Genomic DNA, 26,077 nt, shown 5'->3' on the forward strand with positions numbered 1-26,077 from the left:
TTCATCACCACTTATCAAGGCCTGAGGGTTAAAAGGCTATTGATCAGGCAATAGTCACCGCTATGAGATAATTAGAAACAATGGGGGGAAATGGACAGAAGATTACTTAAGACTTGATTTTCCAAGAGGATAACTTGACAAGTACAAAGTGAAACGATAAATTTGTCGCCCTAAAGAAAACAACACTACAGCTTTATTTTGTAATTTTTATTGAAAAAAAAAAAAAAAAAAATTCAAGTAACTTGATTATGTAGTAGAGCTGACATCTGTTCAATGTAGCTGCCTTTAGCCTCAATCATTGCCTTAATACGAGTCTGGAACTGGGAGCATGCCTTTTTCACAAGCACGAATGGGAGCTTGGCGAATACTCAGCAGACAGACTGGATTTTGTGTTGTGGGAGGTCATGTTGGTGATTTTCTCAATATATGACCAAACAAAGTAGTCTAGTGGGTTCAGATCGAGGTAGGAGAGGGGCCAGTGAGAGAAGGGTACAAAGTCATAGCACTTCTTCTGAAACCAAGCGCCTGGATCTTTTTAGGCTTGTGGGCCGGTGCCGAGTCCTGCTGCTATATCCAGGGTTTGCCACCGGCCATCTGATTGCACCAGAGGATGACCACACTCTTCAGCACATCCAGGTACATTTTGATGTTGACTTTCAAGCTTACTTTGAAGATGTGAGGTGGCATGATGTGGCCCTCAATTGAAACCACACCAAAGACCATAACCATGGCCGGAAACTTTGTTGAACTGTGCCCTCAAGCATTGAACCATCTGGATTTGCATTTTGAGGGTGCTGGCAATGGTCCTGTTGTCATAACTTGAGTCAGTAGAGAGCATGAGTTGTAAAGCTGCACATCTCCAATCTCACTTGTTGAACATTGTGTCACTTTCAAACATGATAGAAGACTGCTATCGCTATTATGATTTGTACACAACTGGCCAACTAATAGATGATCTTCAACAAAAAAAGAAAACCGGTTTTTATCAAACAGAAATGGAATCATATCTTTTCTAGGGCGCCAATTTTATCGTTCCACCCTGTATTTGTTTATATTAAACTTGGAGACGAACATGCTGTAGTCAGTTGGGAAGCAGGCTTGTGGTATCTTGTTTACAGATGGGATGTTCCAAAAAAGAAATATTGTTTTTAGAAGTTCCATTTGGTTTTCGGACGTTCTTCAGTAAAAACCCATGGAGAGAATATCAGAAACAAAGGCAGCAAAACTAGTGACAATTAGTAAAAGTTAAAATTCCAATGAATTTTTTTCTTTCTTATTCGCATCATCATAATTATATTTGGTTTAATTTTGGTCCATTTTATATGCTGACATGTGTTAGACGGCTTTTAAAAAACAACTCCTAAAGTAATCTATCTCTGGATAGGTCTTTATTTATCCCTCTGTTTAATCAAGTCCATCCTTATCAATTCTTTGGCATACTCCTGCCAACGGACCATGCTATGTCAACTGTTTTAGATTTACTAATCCAAATTTGTGGAAAGGGAGTCAAGTGCAATTCAATATTTTTGTGGATACCTGTAAGCATTGGGTACACAAGAAGTGTAGTAGGTTGAGAAAGGTTAACCAGTTTGTGTGAAACAAGTGTAAGACAATGAAGATGGATGAAAACTCATATGTAGATAAAGTATATTTGAATAGCAAAGCTATTAAGATCATAGAGAAGTTTTGTTATCACAGTCTTGGTGACACCATAGGAGCACAGGAAGGAGCAGGTGCTTGTGTGATTGTCATTGTTAGTATTGTATGGAGCAAATTCAAGGAATGTCTGCCATTACTAACCAGTAGAGCATTACCAAATGGAACTGTCTGTCAGGCATTTGTACACAGTGTGATGATAGAAATGAAACCTGGTTAGTGAGAGTTTAGGACATGTGTTGCATGCAGAGAAATGATATGAGAATAATATGATAGATTTGTAATGCGAGTCTTAAAGACAGGCTTAGATTTAATGACTTCAAAAGAAGATTAAATCTGGACATTACAAGGAAATGTGTGCAGAGCAGGAAATTTTGATGGTATGGTCATACTGAAAGAATGGATGAGCGTTCTTGGGTTAGTAGATGAAAAACAGTTGAGGTAGCAGGGTCAGTTTGCAGGCGAAGGCAACAGATTGTTTGTTTTGTTTTGTTTTACGGCATATCAACCACTTTTAATGCTAAAACATTAATTGTATTGTGTTAGATGTTGGTTAGTTATTTTTGGTGTTTCTTGTGGAGTCTTGTTATATTTTGTTGCATATTTTAATCTCTATCAAGAATTCAATAATTTTTTTGGGGTCATTTTTGTTAAATATCTCCGTTAGACTATTCTCCTGGTAATGCTTAATTCGGGTTCACTTAAAGTCCACACAGTATATGATGTACTGTTTAGGGCATGTTATGCAAATAGGCACCTCTTTTCCTTTTAGTAGATGTGAGTGAGTGACATGAGTTTGACTTATTTATAGTCTAGTCATTATTACCTCTTTCTTCTTGACATCTTTTTTGTATCTCTTATTCCAATGTTTGATACGCAAAGTTTAATGGACATGATGCAAGCTTTAACTAATATTGCAGAGCTAGTTTTTGTTTTCTTAGGGTCAGTGGTGATTCATTAGCCTCCACATACAAGCTCTCCACAAGCTCTTCATCTGAAGGCTCCCAAGGACAATCTCAATCCTTGGTGGTGTATCGTATCCAATTTCTTCACATATGATTTTCTGGCTGCTTAATAAATGTAACATCCGTAGTTTAGATTTAATCAAAGATCATTACCGTTTTAATAATGTAGTTTTAGTGGCACCCCAGTTGGTGCGTGCTAACACTTTGATTAATTGGACGTTCTTGTGGTATTTTGCTTTTAAGTATTTTATGTGTGGTATGAATGTCAATTTCCTATCATATATGATGTCAAAGTATTTGTGTTATTCAACGACTGGGATATTATTATTATCATCCAGTTTCAAGGTGGGGTCATGATGGAGCTTTCATACTTTACAGAAATTAATGCATTTTGTTTTCTCTTCTAAAAATTTTAATCCATTTTCTTTGGTCTATTTATCTATCTTATATAGGCAGAGTTGCAGGTTACATTCAGCTGTTGGTATATATTTTGATCAATAGTATATGAGTAGGTTGTCTACATATAGAGCATAGTCAATTCTTGGGTCTATGTTTTTTAAAGATATTATTTATTTTTATAATGAAAAGGGTGATGGATATGATGCTTCCTTGGGGGATACCCATTTCTTGTTCTTTGTGAATGAAAGTATGTTGTCCATCCGTACTTGAAAGAATTTATCATTAAAAAAGTTACTGATAAATTCTGGCATTCTGTCTTCAAGTCCTAGTTCATGCAGGTCTCTTGATGCCATACTTCCAAGTTGTGTCATATGCTTTTTCGGGGTAAAAAAAAATTGCTATTAGGTGTTCTTTCTTGGCAAATACCTCCATTATAAATGTTTCAAATCCTATTAAGTGGTAGATGGGGTTTCTTTTTCTGAAACCTGACTGATGTTCTGTAATCAGATTTTTGTTTTCTAAGAACCAAGTTAATCTTTTGTTAACCATTCTTTCAAATGTCTTGCATAAGCAGCTAGTGAGAGCAATACGTCATTAGTTTATTGGATCAGCATGATCCTTTTTTGGTTTGGGTATTGGGATCACTACAGCCTTGATTCTAGTTTTTGGGATACTGTTATTTATTCATATTTCATTATATATTTGCAGTAGTTAGTCCAGAGATAATATTGGCAGTATTTTTTTAAGAAATTGATAATGGATTTCATTAGAGCCAACTGCTGTATCATGAGATTTATGTATTGTTTCTTTTAGTTTTGTGCTATTGAATATTTGGTTGTACTTTTCTTCATTTTTTGATTTGAAGTGAATTTTTTTCTTTTTTTCGTATTGTTTTATAACTTGAAATTTTTATTCTGGTATTTTGATCATGAATTTATTGAAAATTGTTCTGCTAGTTTGTTTGCAATGTTTTCCTTGTCAGTGATCTTCATGTTGTTGCATATTAGGTGTTTGATTGGATTTTTGTTGCTCTTTCCTCATATTTTCCTGACCATCTCCCATACTTTTTTGGTTTTAGTATTTTCATTTATTTTTGATATATAGTTTTTCCATGTGTTCCATTTTGATTCTTTGATAGTTTTCTGTGTTCTGCGTTATTGTTTTTGTATATGTCCAAATTTTATTTTGTTGGACTATTTTTGAATTTTCTTAAGTTAGCACGTTTTATTCTTATGGCTTTTTTGCATTCTTTATTGAATCAGGGTTTGTGGTATTTTGGGGATGTATAGCTTTTTGGTATGTTTTCTTCTGCAATGGAAAGTAGCATATTGTTTAAATAAGTAATATGTTACGAGTTAGTGTTTGCTTCGTGTATTAATCTATGTTGGCATGCGTTTTTGGAATTTGCTTTTTGTATATTCCAGTGGGGCATTTTGTCCTCTAATTTGGGGTTAATAGTTCTCGTTTCCCAGTATAATTGGAAAGTGGTTGCTTCCACATGTATCGGGTGTTCTCCAACTATAGTCCATGTTGAGTCACATAATGTCAGGTCTATTGCTGATAGTGTTCCTATTGCTGGATGGAGGGAGGTGTTCTCTTTGTCATTGAGTAAACATAACTGGTCTTGGTTGATTATTTTTTCAATGATTTTTAGCCTCTTTTTTTTTTTTTTTACTGCCCCATAAACCATTATGGTTATTAAAGTCACGAACCAATAAAAAAGGCTTTGGTAGTTGTTGGATTAAATCGTTCAGTTCTATTTCATCTATTGTTTCATTCAGTGGTATATAAAGTGAGGGTTATTACTTTGTGTAGTGTTGCGGTTATTGCAACGGTTTGCATGCTTGTTTTTATGTTTACTGTGTTGTGTGGAATATTTTTATTTATGAGTAATGATGATCCACCAGTGGCTATGTTTGATGTTCTGTTGATGTAGTTGTATATTGAGTAATGTTTTATATTAAGTAATGTTTTATATTAATTCTATCATTTTCTTTTAAGTGCATTTCTTGTAGGCAAATTATTGCATGACGAAGGGTTTTGATGAGGAGTATTATTCCTTCAATATTAATTTTTTGGCCTCTTATATTCCATTGCAGTATTTTATTAGACATGGTTTATGTTTCGTTTTCTTGTTTTGGATTGTTGATGTTACTGTCATTTTCTTTTAAGTACATTTCTTGTAGGCAAATTATTGCAAGACGAAGGGTTTTGATGTATTATTTCTTCAATATTAATTTTTAGACTTTTTATATTCCATCCATTGTAGTATTTTATTAGTATTAGTATTATTAGTATTTTTTATGTTTCATGTTCTTGTTTTGTTGATGTTACTGTCAACTTCCATTGTTTTGGTTTGTGATCGTGATGTATTGGGGGGGGTCTTGCTTTGTTTAATTTTCTTTTTTATTGATTCTTTCTTGGACCGGCGATTCTTTCTTTCCGGATCTGCTAGGGATTTGTTTGGTTTGATGCTATTGTTTTTTTGTTTTGAATTATTTGATCTTTGTTTTGGCTTATTTCAGGGGAGATGTTCATGTGATATCTGTGATTGTCAGTTTTATTTCGGTTATGAATTTTTGTAAATCATTTGGGCCCAGTTTCATTAATTATTCAACGAGTATGTCATATTTATCACTTTTTTCTGTGATTTCTTTTTTTTTTCCTTTCTTTTTTTTTTTTTTTGTAATTTGTGTATAACTTTTGTCTCCCATATATCTATCTACCATTTTCTTTGCTTCAGGGAATGAAATGTTTTGTTGTACCATTATAATTTCTTTTTCTTTTTTTCATATACCGCAGGTTCTTGCATAGGCAGAGTGGTTCAGTGTACAGTTTGCACATTTGCATCTGTTTGTGCATTCATTTGTGTTATGAATGGGGATTTTTGGAGCACATCTGTTACACTCTGGTCGATTGTAACATATCCTCATGATTCCCAAATTTCTGACATTATAGAGCGTTTGGTATAGTCTTACTATTACAACTGAATAACCAATTCTTATCTCTTTTAGAGCTTTTGTGTATTAAAGGTGATAATATAGGCGTTGGTTAGTATAATGTTTCCATTTTTTTTATGGATACTCTTTTTATATCATTTAAGTCTTGGGATTTTAGTTCCGTTTTCATTTCATCAATTGAACAACTGGATAGTTCTTTGTTTCGGATAACACCCATTGATGTATTCATATTTTCATGGTTTTAATATTTTTGTCATGGAATTTTTCCATTTTTAGTAGAACATCAGCATCTTTTTTTTTTCTACGTCCACTAGAATTGTCCCATTTCGTAAATTTTTAACTGCTTTGGATGTTATTTTTGTAGAAATTACCATTTGTATTAAAAATAGAGATAGTTTTGTCAATGGGGTGTTGTCTACTGTTTCCAGAATAATGAATCTCGGAAAATTTTCCCTGAATCAGACTTAGTGTAAGATCTCTTGGTTGATTTTGTGCCATGAATGTTTTTCTTAAATGTCATTATCCCTGCTCTCCACCCGCTGTGGAGTTCAATTTAATGGGAAATATGACGGGCGGGGGGGGGGGGGAGGGAGCATTCATCCTCATATGACAGAAATACAAGAGTGGTTTACGAGCACTTCTTCCTTCTTGTTTCACTACACAAAATAATAGTAAATCGGGGGAGTATAACTATGTCATATACCTATTTCTTCAAACTGATTCATCCTAGAGCTGCTGCCTTCTAATTCAGTAGTTAGGAGAATATTTATTTTTTTTGTGATACTTATGCTTATGTGGATGTTGATTTTGTCTTAGGGCTTGACATGACCAGCTGATTGATCGGATCGGGACCCTCTTACCATCCATCTAGTCCAGGTAAGGACCAAAGTGGTGTGTTGTAGGGCCATGTCTTCTTTGTACTTAGGTCAAGGTCTGCTCAACCACCAGGATCCCATCCCAAAACATCATGGGTCGCCACCCACGACCAACAGTTGGCTCCATCGAGAGACTTTTACTCTCTGTAGAGGGACAGTCAGAATATTCTGATGCTCTACTGACTGGATCAGAAAAGGAGGGGGTAAAAGAAAAATGGGTAGGGATAAGGGGAATGCTTTTTTTGGGGGGGAGGGGCACAGAACATGATTAAGTTTTGTAAAGAAATAAAGTGACAAATCTGATGTATAATGCATTTGAATTAGGAAGTTCATATCTTCAGACAGTTTTATCTGGTAGCACAAGACGAAGGCAACAGAAAATATGGTAGGAAATAATGAGGATGGATTTGAAAAACAGGGATAAATAAAGATTTGGCCAAAGATAGGTTAGTTTGGTAGTCAATTTCTAAAAGCTCTTCAATACATACCAGCATGTAAAGTAGACATTAAAAAAATATTATGATTATGATAATGTCCGATTATAATGTGATCTATAATTATCTACTGTGGAATGAAAATGATCCATGTCAGCAATAAAGTAAAAGTACAGAATAGTTAACATCAGAGAATTCATAAACCAAACAAAATGGTGTAAACGATTTGTAAGATTTTTTTTGAACAGTGTTAAGACTCTTACAAATTATTTCCACACATAAAAACCACGCAGATTCTGTAAAGAATTTCATTGTAATACGTTTCATATAACTTATATTTTTTTTAGTTTACAAATTTTAGAGTGTTAACTATTCTATATGTTTACCTACCAATAATTATAATAATAGAATAATCTATGGTCCCCTATTGCCAAACTTTCACAAAAAACACTCAACTAGCTACAACTACTATCAGCAATTTCCCCCACTCTCTATCTGTGCCTAAATCTAAATGCAGATTTCATGAACAAAGCTTTTTTCCTAGAACTGCCCACATGTTGAACACTGTTCCATTGGCTTGCATCCCAGCCGATTACAATATAGTAGCCTTCAAGTTTAATGCAAACAAGTTCTTGCTGAGCCGTTCCCTTAAATAATCCAAATTCTACCCAATCTACACCAGTAACGATTACTAAACTACCACCTTACATTCATTAACTCTTATCCTTGAGTGGCCTTAGGGCCTTGATAGGTGGTGACTCCCTTTTAAAAAAAAACAATAATAATCTTCATATATAAATTCATATTCCTATCTGCTCGCTTGTTTGTTCACAATTTGATTAACATATACAAAAGACCTATCACTTTATTATTCCATTTATTTCTATATATAGAATGATTCTTGCAAAATATATGATTAAGAGGTAACCTCATTTGCATATTACATTAAGGAAAATCGATTTCACTAAATAACCGTATGTTAGTTACTGTTTATAGCGAGAGAATTGTTTTAATTGTTCTTTTGAAGATTGTTTTTTAAAGTTGATTTATATTAATAATATAAATATTTTGATTTATTAATACTGACATCGATTTTTTTTAGAAACAGGTTAGAGTTATTTCCCCTGTTGTCTTAAGTCTCAAATGTCAGTTTGTGTGTTTGTGTGTGTTTTTGTATATCTGCTAAAAACTTTCGTCAGCCGCATGAGACCGTGTTGAAACCGGTACCATCTGAAAGAGCAAACCCTCGGACACATAATATCTGAATTAGAAAAAAAAAGATTAATTCTGTGATGGTCAACTGGACCATTTCTTGCAAGGGTGGTCACTTTTCACTACACCATTTTTTGCAAGTCACGTACACGTTCATGTTAATAATCATTATTGTTTCAGAGTCATGACCTCATAAGTCGTCATGATACGGTTGGTAAAAGCATTTGCCACTTACCCTTTTCCCTTCTTTTCCATTTCAGGTTTGAGCCTGTCTACGCAGCTAATTTTCTTTTTTCTTTTTTTTTTTTTCCGGTTGCACGGGCACTCGCTGCTATTTTTATTGAAACAAAAGTTGTTTTGATTCATTTTTTTTTTTTGTGAGGGGGATTCAAGTTGTCACCTACTTCTTTTTGGGGTGGAAAGTGCTCAATACCCTTAGTATAGCAGCTCTGTCCAAACCAAATTTGATGTCAACCCAGGTGATGCTAGATATCCATGCTAGTTTATAATAATTTAACATTAGGAACAGTTCTCAAAAACAATGGGAGAAATTGGAATCAAAATGAAGACAGACTATAAAATGAACGGTAATAATGAAAACACCTGAAATCTTAAGGAAAATACTTGAATACACAAATCAATTCACACAAATTATGAATACCAACGAGATGCATAAAAACTGCAATAGAAATAAAACAAAGACATAAAAAACATCATCGCAATGAAACCAAGGGAACTGAAACTGCAAGAAATTTAAGAAACTAATCTCACCACCACCACAAAAAAATATGCATAATGTGATGACACCAGCCTTCACTGATAACACACGGAATAGTCATGAACGGTCAAGGAGGATAGAAATACTAAAGAGGGAGAACATTAACTAAACCTTGACTGGAAGAGTACTAAGGCCTTGGGGAAGCTTATTGCTATCCAAATTCAGTGAATTGTTGCCAATGAGAAATCAATAGTAAATGGCTGTTGCAATAATGCAAACCGTTTGCAGTGATTATTGAAAGAGGTGAAGTGTACTGGAAATATAGAGAGACTTGTTGTCATTAAGCAATCATGAGAACTCCTAGTGAGTACATAATAATAATAATAATAATAATAATAATAATAATAATAATAATAATAAAGCACTAATCTCAGCTGATACTACACAAAATAGCTGTGAAGAGTCATGGGGATGGAAAGACCGATGAGAGAGAACACTCACCAGACCTCCACTGAAAGAGTGTAAAGAGGACCGAGGCCTTGGGGAGGTTTACTATCACTCAAATTCAAATGAAGACCAATGGTTGCTGCTAGCAAAAAAAAAATCAATGGTAAACGGCTTTTGCAATAACACAAGGCCATTTGCAATGGTTATCAAAACGAGTGGATAGTACTGAAAATCTGAGGAGACTGGTTGTCACTCAGGCAGCATGGAACAGTAGGTAATCTTTGATAATGACCTGTGTGAGAACTCCTAGTGATTACATAATAACTTTGGGGAGGCTTCTTATCACTCAAATTCCAATGAAGACCAATGATCATTGCCAATGAGAAATCAATGGTAAGCAGTTGTTGCAATAAAACAAATTAATTTGCAAAGGTTATTGAAATAGGTGGAGAGTACTGAAAACTTGGGGAGATTCCAGGAAACACCACTGGTTGTTGTCAGTAAGTAATCTCTGATGATGGCCTGTGTGAGAACTCCTAGAGAGTACAGATAATAAAAATAATAAAAAATATACATATTAAATATAGAAAACACAAAATAAATCCCTCCCTGCCTAATTAATTGTTGTACTCACCTGCTATGAAAACGTTAAATATTGTTGAGCGTTTTGACTCGCTACAGAAATTGAACGCACACAAAATGTTTAATCTATTTAAGTGCTACATCAAGGATTAAACAGATTTGTTAATGCCAATTATTTGAAGGCCATCGGATAAAGTGCCAGGAGGACAGGCTAGAGGAACTGAAGGAGGATGAGAGAGGAGGAGGAAGAAGAGGAGGAGAGTATGTTTGAGAAGTTGAGGAGCCGAGAGAAGTCAATTAATAGATGAATAACAAACGCTCGTTTAGTTAAAACCACGATCAGCTCTGTTCTCTATCTGCGCGTAAAACTTAAAAATTTTTTTCTCTGTTCTCTATCTGCGCGTAAAACTTAACAAGTTCCATGAAGATTTCTTTTCTAGAACTGCCTGCCTGTGGAACTCTATACTGTGGGGCTGCTTTCTAGCTGACTACCACATGGTAGTTTTCAAGTCTAATGCAAACAAGTTTGTGTTGAGCTGTCCTCTTAAGTAATAAAATTCTACCCAATTCCTACTATTACTGATCATCATGACGTTGTTTCACTAACCAACTGACACACATTAACATTTATCCTCGAGTGGCCTTCGGGTCTTGATAAGCACTGACTCCATTGTGAAAAAAAAAAATGAATGACATCGGAAAAGAGAGGCTGGCAACTGGGTATGATAAATCTACGCTTGTACCCTTATGAAGATCATGAACTTTAAATCCCAAGATGCCAGAAGATTTCCAATAGCTTTTTTATTTGAATTGTTTGCCTTTGGAATTCTCTATCTGCTTCCTGTTTCCCCAACCATACTAACATGCAGAAATTTAAATGCAATGTAAACAAACATCTTGTTTCTACCCAATCAAGGCTGATAGAATGACAAAAAACTACCTACTCCCATGGATTAAATAAAGAGCTCTGTTTGAAATTTTATAGAGATTTCCGGGTTCAATACAAATTTGACAAGATGCACAGAGGTTACATCAACTGAGAGGTTGTGAGAGTGGCATTCTTCAATCGGAATAATTTTAACCTCAAACCAGTGATTCAAAGCAGCACTTTCACCACGCAATTCATAAATGATTTTTCACCCTTTTCAAAGAAAGTAAAAATATTATATGCTAAAAATAAAACACATTAATCCAACTCTGACCCCAGTGCCGTATCTCTGCTTGTGCTACAAGTATTTTTATATGCTAGTCACACTGGTGCCCCTCAATGTAAATCCCCCCTCCCATTACCTAACTTGACAAGCAGCAAAATCTCATGCCTTCACTAGAGAGGTTCCTCGATGCCAGAGAACCTTCTACTCTGAAAATTTCTTCCCTTGAATTGATAGACTTTGGAATTCCCTTCTTATAACCTGCTTTCCTGATTGTACAAACATGCAAAAAATTTAAATGTAATGTGAACAGACATCTTGCTGCTCAACTCCCTACTTAGAGTGTCTCTGTAGGCATGGTCTCTGATGTACAGCATTCCCTTACGTCTCGGTGGCAATTTCCTTATGTGGGGTGAATATGAGTTAAACAAAAAGAAGTTTTTGATTTAACAAAGGTAAATGGTGTTCTGATTTTTAACAAGAAACATGACCATAGGTTATTACAAGTGATGGAACCATATCAATAATACCAAACTTACAACTGTTTTACAAAGTGTTTAAAGACAGCAATCGAAAAATCATGCAATGAATTTTATTTATTTGTCGTGGACTATTATCCTCATCTTCTAGTTGTTGTTTCATGACGTTTCGGCCAACTATTCCTCTGGCCTTCATCAGGTGGTAAATCGCAAGGGGATAGGAATACTGTGTCTCAACTGTATCCTCAGTAATTACTGCCTTCCATAGTTGTTGTTGTCTGACCACGTTTTGGCCAACTAATCCTCTAGCCGGTTTAGGGTAGGATTGAAACTGCTATCCTGAGACAATGCTCACCTGGAACTGTAGAAATTCAACATCTCCATCCACTGCACCACAGGCTCTGAAGGGCGATCAAGGTTGGACTTTTTGGTTTTATATATCCAAGTTTTTTTTCATTCTTATCTGGTCTTCAATCGTTGGGTCCGTACTAAATGGTAAATTATTTTTATGATTGGAATCCTTTTGAGATGAGTAATTTGTTTATTTATTTGCAGACTGTTATCCTCATCTTCATAGCTATTGTTTCACAACGTTTCAGCCAACTATTCATTTGGTCTTCATCAGAAAAAAAGAAAAAAAAAACATACAAAAAAAAAAACACTTGGATATATAAAACTAAAAAATCCAGATGTGGCAGTGTCTTCTATGTATTTGTTCCAATTAATATAACCTCTGAATATTAGGCTGAGGAGTTTGAATATTGAACTTTTAAGCAGGGTGTGATTAGCCATGGCAATTGGTGTTCAGAAAAGTTTCTTTATAATTGTTAAAAGAAAGGAACGTTTTCTTAGTAGCATTAAATGGAACCATCCATTTCTGCCCCAATTTCTACCCAAAATGCATCCCCAAAAACCTGATGTCATGAGCTGCGATTGGTGGTGAGGAGAGTAAAAGATATGTTGTTGTTGTTGTTGTTGTTGTTGTACAGCATTCACCCTAGGCAGGTTGAACCGGCTTCCTTCAAAGGGGTAAATGTCAAAAAAATATTAAATTCCCAAGTGGTCCCTAGTCGCCTGTAATGTCTGGTGCATTTTTGGTCAGGAAGCCAATATCTTCAGACAGTCTAATCTAGTAGCACCAGATGCCATAACAGGTATTATCACTTTGAGCCAAAGTGGACATGAGAGCAATAATAACTAAGAGGCAACTCAACATTCCCCTCAACCCATAAATAGGGGCCTCATCACTAGATGTCTTTTAGAGTCATACTCAGGACTGAGATCTATGTAGAACTAACAGTTTCTATGCCAAAACTTGTCAGTCAAGTCTACCCTACTATTTCATTAATGGACTATTAGTAAAAATTAGCCTCAAAACTTTTCTGGTCTTGGATATGACCTTAAACTGTGAATGGTGAGGCTCCCAGCTTGCAGGCCTTGGAGAGTGTGGAGTCACCCTTAATTGCCATTGCTCCCAGGTCCACTCTGACCTCGGAGTGGTAATACATGTTAGGGTCCCAACTATGGGTTAAATAAAAACTGACTTGAAAAAAAATATATTCTATTAAAAAAAATTTCTTAAAAATAACTGGATTTGGCATTAAATAACCTGAAAAGGATTGATATGCCATAAAACAAAAACAACCAACCAAAACTTTGATGAAATTTGAACTTAGTTTACCAAGTCTTTGCATTAGATATTGAATGGATAGATTATCTAGATCTACAGCAGTTAAATCTTATAGAATTAGCGAATTTCTTGATGGAGGCTTCCTTTCTAGGGGAATTGCTCTTGACATAACAAAGGCCTTTGATAGGGTATGGCATAAAGGGCTACTCCACAAAATCTCCAGGTACGATATAGCTGGAAATGTCTTTTCAATTATTAAATCATTTCTCTCTGATAGGTTCATAAGATTAGTGATTGACGAGCAGAAATCAGAAGCTCACAGTATTAATACTGGAGTCCCTCACGGGTCCATCCTGGGCCCAATTCTCTTCCTGATCTACATCAATGATCTCCAAAATCACATCCTGAGATCATTCATAGACATTTATGCTGATGACACTACCATCTATGGTAACACTTCAAAGGCTGTAAATGACCAAATTCTGATTCTCTCTTGAGCATGTGGTACAATGAGGAAAGAAGCGGTTGGTTAATTTTAATGCATCTAAAAGCAAGCTTTTATTTTTACATCATCAATGCTCTGATCCCTGTCTGGCATCAATTGAAATGAATGGCTCTTGTCTTACGGAGGCTCCATGTCTTGATAAGCTTCTAGGTCTGACTTTTATTCCTGATCTGAGATGGAACACGTATATCAAATCCGTTGCCAAGGCTGCTAGAAAAATGGTGGGATCATTTTTCTACTTCAGTAGATATCTCACTGCTGATGCAATTCTCTACCTGTATAAGAGCCAAGTACATCCAAGGATGGAGTACTGTTGCTACATCTGGACAGGAACTTTTTTCTTTTTATTACAAAGAAGCCATCACTTATCAAGGCCCAGAGGCCACTTGAGGATAAAGGTTAATGAGTGTACAGTAGTCAATAGGACAATATTGTAGTAATCGTTAGTAGTGGAAATTTGCTAAATTGGATTATTTAAGGGAACGGCTCATCGAGAACTTGTTTATGTTGTACTTGAGACAACCATATTGTAATCAGCTGGAAAGCAGAAAAACTGAAGAGAGTTCCACAGGAGTGCAGTTCTAAGAAAGAAGCTTTGTTCATGGAATCTACGTTTAGGTTTAGGCACAAATAAAGAGTGGGGGAAATTATTGATAGTGGTTTTAGCTAGATGAGTGTTTTTTGTGAAAATTTTCACTATTAACAATTACTATGATATTTTCCCCATTGACTATCGTACACCTATTAACCCTTATCCTCGAATGGGGTCTGGGCCTTGATAAGTGGTGACTTCTTTGTTAAAAAAAAAAAAAAAAACAGAAAATGGAACTGCCGAGTGGTTATTAAAAATCAAATCCCTGACCGTGGGTTGAAAATTACTAAGGCTGTATGCATATAATAAAACTGGATATGAAGTTACATGGCTCAAGGAAAGAGGGTAATTGCAGGGGAGTCTGTTTAGAAGCATGCATGGGTGTCAGATGTGTAAAGACATGAACTGACAAGATATAAATAATTAGTAATTTCAACCTTTCCTTGTCACCCACCCCGGTGTCAGTGATTTAGAATGAAAATCACATTGAATGTATCACGCCCATCTTCCACCAGTTTTATCTCTGTTAGTTTTAAAGGTATGAAGCTTTGATTAAAAGACACTTCCTCAGTCTGGAACCATGTATAAGAAGCAACATCAGTAGTCTCTGAATAATATGGAACTTTAATGCTTCTGTAACGATTACGGCAACTTGTATGACACAAATTTGAGAATGCAACATTTGGTTTTATACAGTTGCTGGTGATATAAAATGTTTGTCAGAGATTATAGATATTTTGTAGAAGCTATATTTTTGTAGTAGCGTCTGTATCAATCTGATTGGACTTGCTTGGGATAAAGAAGAAAAAAAAAGGGCCATCAGAATTCCAGTTAAAAGAATACATTTCATATCAACTTTATTTAATGATTTCATCAACACAGAAACACAAGAATTTAAGACAGATTGCTCCAGCAGGCATATATTAAAAACAGTTTTGTTTGGACAGCGTGTATTAGAGAAAAAGGAATTGAGTTCAGCTCTTACATCTAAATCATTAGTCCTACCTCTTTTCATTCATGATGAGAAAGAAATGCTATATCTCTGTACATTCTTGACAGAAACTTTATACTTGCACATCAGACAGAGCTGGGTGGAAATGGCTGATAGGTTAGCATGTGTGCTATGTTCCAAATGCTGACATCATCATGCATAACGTGAGAAACTAAAACATTAGAGCAACAAAATGTACATCTTCACTATGTAACTGCTACAGTTCAATCTGTTTTGCCACTTCAAGATTTGCAAATATTGTTTATTTTAATGAGAAATGTTAACAATTGAATGAAAACAGAGGGCTTGCATGATAAATGTTAAAAATGAAATAATAAGAAACTGCTTACATGTGGGTGCCAAGTTCTTTGACTTCATGATGGATAACACCATCAATACTATCATCAGGAGTTAGTTCAGCGGTAGGGTGGGGTGTCACCCCAGACAGCATCAATCGTTGAGAACTGGTCTGCAAATCTGCCTGCAAAAAGAAAGATAGCGACACATGGAAAATAAAATAGGATTAAAAAATGGGAAATGCTCCACTCAAAAATGTGAAGTGAACAAGCAAGAATGCAATGATCGAAAGTGATTGCAATTCTGCTGTAAAAATGCAGAGAATCTACAATGTGTGCCGTATTTGCAGTTAAAAAAGGTTAACCTGCAAAGACTTCAGATTTTATGCGATGAGGCATAAAAGCTATGCTGCCAGGAAGTGAATTTTGAATTCCCTTGCAGGCTAAAGTGCTTTTTACCTAAATGGTTTTTGGCTCTGATGAAAAGAATGGTGCAACGATTTGTATCAGTTGCTTTTATTTTGTTTTTGTTTTATTTAGCAAGAATATGAAGACAAATCAAATTTCAAGTATGATACATATTTTTTTTCCCCCATTTTGTATTTAGCACTGAAATTTCTTGTAATAAGTTGAAAGGATATATGAGAGAGAATGGAAAGAAAGAAAGGGGGAAATGAAAAGAGAAAAGATAGAAAAAGAAAAAGAGAGAAAGTGAAAAAGGTAGAAAAAGAAAGAGAAATCAAAAAAGAAAGAAACCGAAAAAGAGGGAAAGCAAAAAAGAGGGAAAGCAAAAAAGAGGGAAAGCAAAAGAGAGAGAAAGTGAAAAAGAGAGAGAAAGTGAAAAAGAGAGAGAAAGCGAAAAAGAGAAAGATAAAGAAAAATAGAGAATGAGAAAGAAAGATGAGAAAGATGAGTAAAAAGAAAGATAAAAGCAAAATAAAAAGAAAGATAGAGAGAAAGATAAAAAAGAAAAATAAAGAGAGAAAAAAGAAAGGGGAATTATTCAGTTAGTCTCTTTTTATGACATAACACTTTTATGATTATTTAATGCTGAAATAAAACAGGTTTTATAAATGATTCATCGAATTCAAACTATTTTATTTATAGCTAAACGGAGCAATAAACGTTTATACCTTTATTCCATAGTCAGTGTTGCTAACCATTACGCCATTCATACCCAGAAAGAAGACATGATAATAGATCTGTATCGAGTGATTGAAAAGATACCAAAGATGAATGTAAAAAAAACAAAAGATTATCATCTTTCAACAAGCTATCATTTCACCCTTATTCCCAAATGATCTTCAACCTTAAGTGGTGACTTTCCAGTATTATATATATAGTAGCGTCCAAAACTAAGGGACAAAATTTTAAAACCTATTATTTGTTAGAAATAACAACTGTGAAAAAATGAAATTTATGAATGCTGTAGTATTCACATTCATCAGTAATGTCACAGGTTTGGCTTTGACTAATACTCTTTTGAGAAAAAAAAGTAACATTTCTCACTGTACATATTCATCTATCATGAGGTCCAGTTGTAAGGTTCTGCTGCGAGACAGCTACGATACAATGTGACACGACGGAGTATGTGAATATCTCCACTAGACTATCTGCAAAAGGTTGAATATTGAATTCAGCAGAAAGTACTGGGAGCATATACCAGAAAGAAGAGTTGGAAATAAGTCATACACAATTCACCCTGACTATGCAATTCATAAAACTATGTACCTAGAAAATGAATCTGTTAAACCTGACATAGTGATATGCATGAAAAAGAAGCTGGAATCTTGCGAAGATCTCCATCATTCCAGTGGTCATAAAAGCAACCGGACTCATGAAAAAGAATTTTAAAAACGACCTTCCAAATATACACGGTGAACCAAGTGCAAGAAAAATACAAACAATTGTACTTGAAGGAACGGTTAGAATTATAAAAAGATCTCTCGGTTGGAGTGTCTAAAGAGTAACAGGCAAATGTCTGGCATCTGGTAGAATGATCCATCCCTAGGACAAACTAAGAAAATAAAAATGATCCCCCTCACAAAAGAAACATGTAGACTTGGTATTAGCTGAAGCTGCATGACACCTATTATCAGGATTTTTTGACTGGTTGCTGATATTAGTATTTTCTGCAGAAACTGCACTTAGAGTTGGCATAAGATGATGCATGTATGTTTCTGAATTTTTATGATCTGTATTGAGCACTCTAACTTGGTCACTAGCTTATGTTTAAATGAAATGTATTATTTTTCCACTAGTCATTCGCAAATCATGTTTGAATGTAGATTATAGATATTTTGTAGAAGCTACATTTTTGTAGTAGCATCTGTATCAATCTGATTGGACTTGCTTGGGATAAATGTAAAAAAATGGAATAAATGTATTTCTCTGCCTCCCCAGGAGGGCAAAATTAGACACAAGGTCTGTTTTTAATCTAGATAAAATTCTGCTCCCCCAAAAGGGGCATTCTGGATTGGAAAAAAAGTAATAATTGCCTCAATTTGTCTGATCGAAGACAGAATAAAATAAATGTAATATCAGAACAGATACTACACTTTGTTTCATATTTTTTATTTCACAAAACAAAAAGTTTAACAAAATAAAATTAGGCATAAGGCCAATAAAAAAAAATGGGGAGGGAGTCTATCGTCATCTTTGTCACTGTACCTTTGATTTGTCTATGGTAATTCTAGCTAGAGTTCTCAGTCACCATAATACCACATTCACTCCAGGGATCGTCCTACTTAAGATTCCCAAATCAAATCGCTTTTTTCTTTTTTCTTTTTTTTTTTTAATATTATATACATATAATCTATGTGTAAAAAAAATAATGTTGTAAAAAACAGTTTTTATTCTGTAGAAAATTTCTTTGGTGTGAGGTGAGGGGGAAAAGTTCAAAATAAACCAAAAAGTTTTAGTAAAGCCCTCCCATTCCTTTCTTGATGGTAGACCGCCCACTGTTTTCCGGCTTGTTGCATATTAGTTTGGAAAATGGACATTTCATTAATTAACCGTTCTTTATCATTCTTTTTTAATTCAATGATTGTTTTGAATTTAATAGAACAAATAATTCTGTTTTGCAATATTTTGTTTTTTTTTGTTTTTTCCTGGACAAATATTTAGAATTTGTATTCAAATGTTCCTTTCTTAAGAGGGATTGATTTGATCTACAAAAAGTTCTGATCTATTTCTAAATTGCAAGTGAACAGCCTTAGTGATTTTTTTCTTTCTTTTTAAAACAAACTGTATCGCAATTACCAAAATATTAATGTTTATTGCTATGAATAAATAATAAAGATTTTTTGTGTTTACCAAGGTATGGATGAAATGCTTTATTCTAAATTAATATTCCAAGGATTTCAACTAGCAAACATTGCAAAGCAATAACGAGCGCGGCTTCATAAAAAAAGGCCTTTCCAATGAGTCTCGCTTTTTTGCTGACGTCACAGTGATTGGTGCTAATGAGACTTTGAAATACCCGAAATGAACTGCTATTTTCAGGGGATTAATAGAGGTTTTTCTAATGTTTTTGTTCTTGACCCCTGATCAGGATTACAGCATTAAAAAAAATAACAAGGAAAGAATGTTTGTCTGGAGCATTTTAAATTTTCTGTTCAATAATTTTTGTGGTAAGAAGACGATGATATTACTAAATACAAATTAAGTATTAAAAGAACATTTGAAACAATTAAATCATCCAACAGATTTTTTGTTGTTGTTGTTTATATTGAAATTACTTGTTTTGTTTTTTTTAACTTTCGTCTGTTTTCATTTTAAAGTAACTTTGTTTTGTTTTTTTTTAATTTTTAAGTAACTATCGATATATTTGAACTTTTTGGTATGTTTAGATTGCATAAAAGTATATGACGTAATTTTTGATAGAACAGGCCGGCTTAACGAGCCAGCAAAAACGGTTAATCTATATATATCAAAGCGAAAATGTGTGTATGTATGTATGTTTGTATGTGTGTTTGTGTGCCCGCTAAAAACTTTTGACAGACACAACGAAAATTCACAAACTCGGTATCATATTGAAGCTCCATCCTTCGTTCAAAAAATATCGAAAAATTGGCCAAAAACGTTCATTTTTTCACCCCAAAATCGACAATTTTCGACAGGAGGGAGGGGGTCAACAAAAACGGTCCTTTCGTGACAACGACCCGTTCTACGCATGCTTCAGATGACGTCATGACCTGATTTACTTTAAATAGTTGAAAAACTGACTAAATTTCATGTACGTCGCGTTAGCTCAGTTGGTTAGCGCGTTGTTTCGTTATCTAAACGTTTTGGGTTCGAATCGTGGTGTGAGATGTCTTTTTTTGTTTTTTCGATTTTTTAAATTTAAATATTGGACCAGTGTTATTTAAGCCATTTTTCACGTAACGTTAGTTTTTCTGTTTTTTTTTTTTACTTCGCTTATCCACCCCCGACCACACACCCAAAAACACCCGAGTACTCACCGATTTTTTAAATTTAAATATCGAAACAGGCTTATTTATGGTTTTTTTTTCGATTTTTACATTTAACATCGTTCGTTTGCCTTACATTAGTTTTTTTTTTGATGTTTTGATTACCCCCTGCTTAAGTTTTAACGTTGTTTTCTTTTTTTACTTCGCTTATAACAAACAAACCTACGTCGTCGTAACACTCGACTACTTCCGTGCGCGCACCTGTCAATTTGGTTCTTACTTAAATAAATTCAAACATCTTTTAGTAACTCATTCTGGCTGGCTGATTTTATTTTCAAACTTCACCTCAGGGCTTCGGGTTCGATCCTACCCCCCCTCCCGGTTTCTTTTTTATTTAACACCACACACACCTCCAAACATCCAGGCAACACCGGGTACCCCCGCTAGTCTATTATATAACTCTCACCTGTCTGCTTATATGTATGTATGTATGTATGTATGTATGTATGTCTGCCTAAAACTTTCGACAAAGGCGATGAATTTTCACGAGATTGATAGCATTTTGAAGCTCAACTCTTCGGTCGACAAATATAAAAAATTGGCCAAAACATTAATTCTTTCACCCTCAACTGGGTACTTTTCTACAGGGAGGGATCGCTTTTTTCGCTGATATTTTCAAAAGTCATCCCCTCTTTTCAATTGACTAACCTTAATTTAAACCTTTGTCACTTCCAGTTTTGTGATGGACGCAACGTCAAAGACGTCATGTTTTTTTTTCACATTCTTTTCCTCCTTTGCGGTACAGGTTCGAGCTTGCTTACCTACTCCCACTTTTTTTTTTTTTTTGCTCATTTCACACCTCCAAACAGCAACGCTGGGCACTCAGACTAGTATAGAATAAAATGTGATGAAGTAAAATGTTATCTTTGTTGTCATAGACGTCAGGTGCGAAGCAGACACTATAATATTTTTTTTTAGACAAAGTTAATAACACACTTGGATTCCTCTTAAAATTTTATTTGAGCAAAATTTTGTTTGATCTTGGTATAAAGCTTTATTTTCAATTGCATCCCCGGACAAAGAAATATAGAATATTCATATTATAGATTGTGTAAACTTAGTAACTGATAAGATCTGTAAGAAAGAATGTTTTCCGAAGGATTCAAGTTGTCAAATGTGGAAATTCTAAACTGATGTGGAACAGGATTTTTAAAAAGCAGTTATAACTCATACAATCAATGGATTGTCTAGCGTTACATTCATGGATCAAAGAGAAAGGGTGAGGAAAGAAAGAGAGAGAGAGAGGAGGGAAAGAAAGAGAAAAAAGAAAGCGACAGAGTGGGAAAGCGAAAAGGAGGGAGATGGGAGAGAGAATGGAGAGAAAGAGAAGAGGAGGAGGGAAAGAAAGGGAAGAGGAGGGAAAGAAAGGGAAGAAAAGGAGGGAAAGAAAGGGAAGAAAAGGAGGGAAAGAAAGGGAAGAAAAGGGAAGAAAAGGAGGGAAAGAGAGAAAGAAAGGGAAGAGAAAGAAAGAAGAAAGAGGAAGGAGGGAGAGCAAGGAGAGAGAAATGGGGAGAGCAAGGGGAAAGAAGGATGGATGGAGAGAGAGAGAGAGAGAGAGAGAGAGACGGAAAAACGGGTCATTAAGTGCAGAAGCACCATTTGATACTCACTTAATGCTAAAATTAGTTATTGCAAACCAAAATTTTATTTTCATCATATCTGAGACCTTTTAATGTGCGGACATAAATGTTTGCAAACCATTAATAATAACATAAAATCTCTAGCTCTATTATATAAAAGAAACTGTGTATCTGTGAGTTCTTTCCCTATGAACTCGAAAACGGCTGGGTCAATTTTTATGAAATTTCACACAAAGGTACTTTATGCGCCCGGCAGTGTTCTTAGATAGATTTTGTGTCGAAATGTCTTTGGTAAGTATCGATAATCAAAATAATCCGATGAAAAAAAGAAACAGCCGATTTTAACCAAAGTTAACATCTTACACAACCTAACATCACAAGTTGATTAGTTTTATTATCACACAAGCTGAAAGACCTAACATATAAACTCAACAGTAGGTTCTTTGATATGACAGGGGCATGTATGAAATGAATGTTTCTGTTTAAAGCACAATTTCAAAATGATACTTGACTTGTTCATTTTAAACTTAAATTCAAGCCATTATCATTGCACAACTAGTAATGCCAGGTATATGACATCAACTGTAGGTTCTTTGGGTGCATTAGAATTGAATGTTTTCTGTTTAGAGCACAACTGAAACATGATACTTGACTTTTGCATTTTAAACTTTAATGGAAGCCATTATATACATATTACTTTTATAAAATCAACAGTAGGTTCTCTGCAGTGCAATGTAGGTTACAATATATTGTGAAACTTAGTCACTGCAAAAGGCATGTAAAGCTTCCTCCAGGTGCATCGCGATGAATCTCCAATTAGAGCAGGCAGTCAATTGATTTGATTGAAAAATGAGCTATTTGATTGATTTTAATGACAATAAAAATATGGGAGTGTGAAACATTCGTTGATCATCATTCAATCCCAGGCAACGTCGGGTCACCTTGTTAATTTATTATAATTTATTGGTAGTACTATTAGCCGCTAAATCATAATTGTTCAAAGTTTGTTGGAAATTAGAAAAGTTGTCATTTTGTGTGCTGTTCGTTCAGAAGGCAATTTTCACACAAACTCGTTTAGAGTATGACCGACAAATACTTAGTGTGTAAAACTTTCCTTTGTTGTGCATTACACTGGGTACATGAGTTTTTTCCAAGGTCGATACATGATGTTGAACTCGTGACATTCTAATTCCATTCTCCATTTTGCAATCTTTCTGTTCTTTATCTTTCTGTGTTTTTTTGTATAAAACATTAGGTGGATTCAAGTGGCTTCCTCCAAAGGACGAAAGTATCATAGGAATATGAATTTTTTTTATTTATTTTTTTAAAATTCCATTTTCACCCACCCCAAACAAGGCACAGTGCTACTTTGATGTAGGGGGCTACTATCAAGGACAGTAGCTGCAGGAAGTCGACATGCAAGATATTTGTTCACATTACACTTCAACTTCTGCATGTCAGTACAGTTGGGAAAACATGAACCCAGAAGTGAGTTCCAGAGTCTAACAGTTAGCTATTAGAGTAGAGGCCTTCTTAAATCTAGGGATCTCTATTGTGTAGGGGTGGAACTTGGCTGCCTGTCGGGTTTATCGGGGGTATTTACATTGAGGGGGTACAAGAGCTTAATTAAAATACTTGTAAAACAGCCAGAGGGATGCAATATTTTGTCAATGGGACAGAGGCCAAAGCTTAGATGACAGTTCAGGACCTATCAGGTTGATGACTCTTTTGAATCATGTCCAGGAGTAAGAGACTAGTAGCAGATGCACCAGTACAATAAAACAGGCAGAGGGATGCAACATTTTGTCAATGGGACAGAGTTTGAAGCTTGAATTACAGTTCAGAACTTATCAGGTTGGCGACTCTTTTTTGAACCCTGTCTAGGAGCGAGAGACTAGTAGCAAGTGCATCAGCCCAGGCAGTCCCCTATTACTTGTATATCTTCGTCAGTAGAGATGACAACATTAGGTATTTGCAATTCTTGCAGACAGGTGCCGGCATCCTACATACAGCATCTGGTATTCCCAAATGTTTTACCTATCTGATACTGACCAGGTACAATGTTGCTTAATTTTGGTGATCTAACAAGAACCAGTGTGTCAACATAATTATGCCCTATAACTAACGTGATCACTTTTTGACAGCTTCAATCATCACATAAGATTTACTTTTTTCTGTTGACACGTAAAAATAAAATGTCTACTGTACAGTTTGCTTGAGTCAGAGTGATTGCAATGGCAGTATTAGAACCATTAATGTCTATTATTAGAGGAATATTTAAATCAACCGAGTACAACAAGGCTTTTTACAATTTCTCCCTTAAAGTTCTCAAATATTTTTACTGAATTAATCAGCAATTATTGAAGGTCTAATCTTGTCTGAAAACTTTAGTATTATTTACCTCCTCTCCTGGGGAAGTTAGACACAAAGTCCAGTGTGGCTTTGAAAAGCCAGTGCACTAGGTAAAGTGAACTCAGGCTTATAAAATGCCCTAGCAACGCCATCAGCATTCCCTGATAAAGGTACCTCAGATAATTAGCTATAAACTAAGCCAAGCATGTGTGGTCTCCTACCATGAGTGAATAAGTCTGGAAAGAGAATTTCGAGAGTGACCATGATATAGAAGAAAACTGCTATGTCAAGGAAGGTGAATGCTGGGAAGGTGAAACATACCTTGTGCGATGCATGCTATGCAAAGAGACTGTTTTCTTTGGTGTGCATTGTCATGATATGCTGAAGGATGCAAGAAGTATTTACGTTATGATTGTGATGAACCGACAAAAGAAGGAAAACTTGTCACACGCAAGTGGAATCTTTAGACCGAACAAATAAACAGACAAACGATTTGGGGGCAATTTTACCTTTATAATGCCTCTGGGTGGGTGGGGGGGGGGCAACTAGAGTTATCCTGAAAAATCCATTCCGGCAAAAATTTACTTTCACCATGACTAATGTTTGTGCAAAATTTTAAAAATATCCAAGGCGTGATTATGCAAGCAAACGAACGGCCGAATGGGAGTGAATTACTAGGTCCAGTCCCGCCTTTGTCACAGGATTAATAACCTTACCTCTGAGAAAAGGTAAAGCCTGGGACGGTGATGGTTTTGCTTTATGGCATATCAACCCTTTTCGAGTTATTTAATGCAGTAATTTTGGAAAAAGTTTTTATATTTCAAGTTTTTTTTTATTTCTTCTAATATTTATTCATGGAATTTGATTTGTTTATTTTGTAGAGGAAAATCGATGTTTTTGTTTTGCAAAAGGGAAAGACAAAATAACATCAATGTTTGCATTTCATATCAGCAAGCCGGTATCTTCAGACAGCCTGATCTGGTAGCACCAGACTTTGGAGGGTGGACCTCCTAGGACAGAACAGAAGGGTACCTCAGCCGGACAGCAATAAAGCCATTATTGAATTGATTGTCAAGGATATAAAATTTTGGTATCCGCTGAAAATATTAAGAGAATAATCCAAGTACTTGATGCAATAAAGCTTTGTTTTCAGGTAAAGCCAGTTGGCTTAACGGCCATAGATATTCTGCGTTAGATCTAAGTAGGCTCTGTGTGATATTATAAGCAAGAAAATCGATATACATTTCTTGAGGACAGAATTTTCTATGTTAAAGGTGAGGTTATAATGTTCAGCAATCTTTTGAAATTTTTCCAAGTTTTCATCATGTTCTTGTTGATTATTTTCAAGTACAACAATGCTGTCTACATAAGCATACACACCCTGTTGGAATATTTTCCTTAATAATCTTATTGATTATCCTTTGGAAACCTGCAACTCCAATAATGACTCCAAACAGAATTTTACAGAATTGGTAAAGTTCACTATTAGTTTCAAAAGTTATACAGGATTTAACTTTATTTCTTATTAGTACTTGATGATAAGCACCCTTCAAATCGAACAAAATTTAAATTTTATATTCTGCAGTTTCCCCAGCTGGATCATCCTTCTGATAAGCATCTAATCTGGTAAACTTAATCAAATCAAATTTATTGTAAAAAAAATAACAAAGCGCAACAAGCCATGTAAATGGACAGAAGATGTGTATATATTTGTATATCTTAGCAGCAAGTTATTTATACACGTCTTATTGAAAACGGCAGAGTTATTCTTTTTCCTGATT

The 26,077-nt window shown here is 35.1% G+C and overlaps 1 protein-coding gene across 5 annotated transcripts in view; it reads right to left on the minus strand.

Moving 5' to 3' along the window:
• LOC145296697 (trafficking protein particle complex subunit 13-like) overlaps nt 1-26,077 on the minus strand; it is a 761,029-nt gene that overhangs the window by 46,692 nt on the left and 688,260 nt on the right. For all 5 annotated transcript variants that reach the window (XM_080142667.1, XM_080142670.1, XM_080142671.1 and 2 more), the window contains exon 4: nt 15,947-16,077. In XM_080142667.1, the coding sequence (XP_079998793.1) occupies nt 15,947-16,077 (131 nt within the window). The remainder of the gene's footprint in view (nt 1-15,946; nt 16,078-26,077) is intronic.

This window comes from Euprymna scolopes, chromosome 17 (assembly GCF_053919585.1).
Source record: "Euprymna scolopes isolate OS-2025 chromosome 17, ASM5391958v1, whole genome shotgun sequence".
NCBI classification, from domain to species: domain Eukaryota; kingdom Metazoa; phylum Mollusca; class Cephalopoda; order Sepiida; family Sepiolidae; genus Euprymna; species Euprymna scolopes.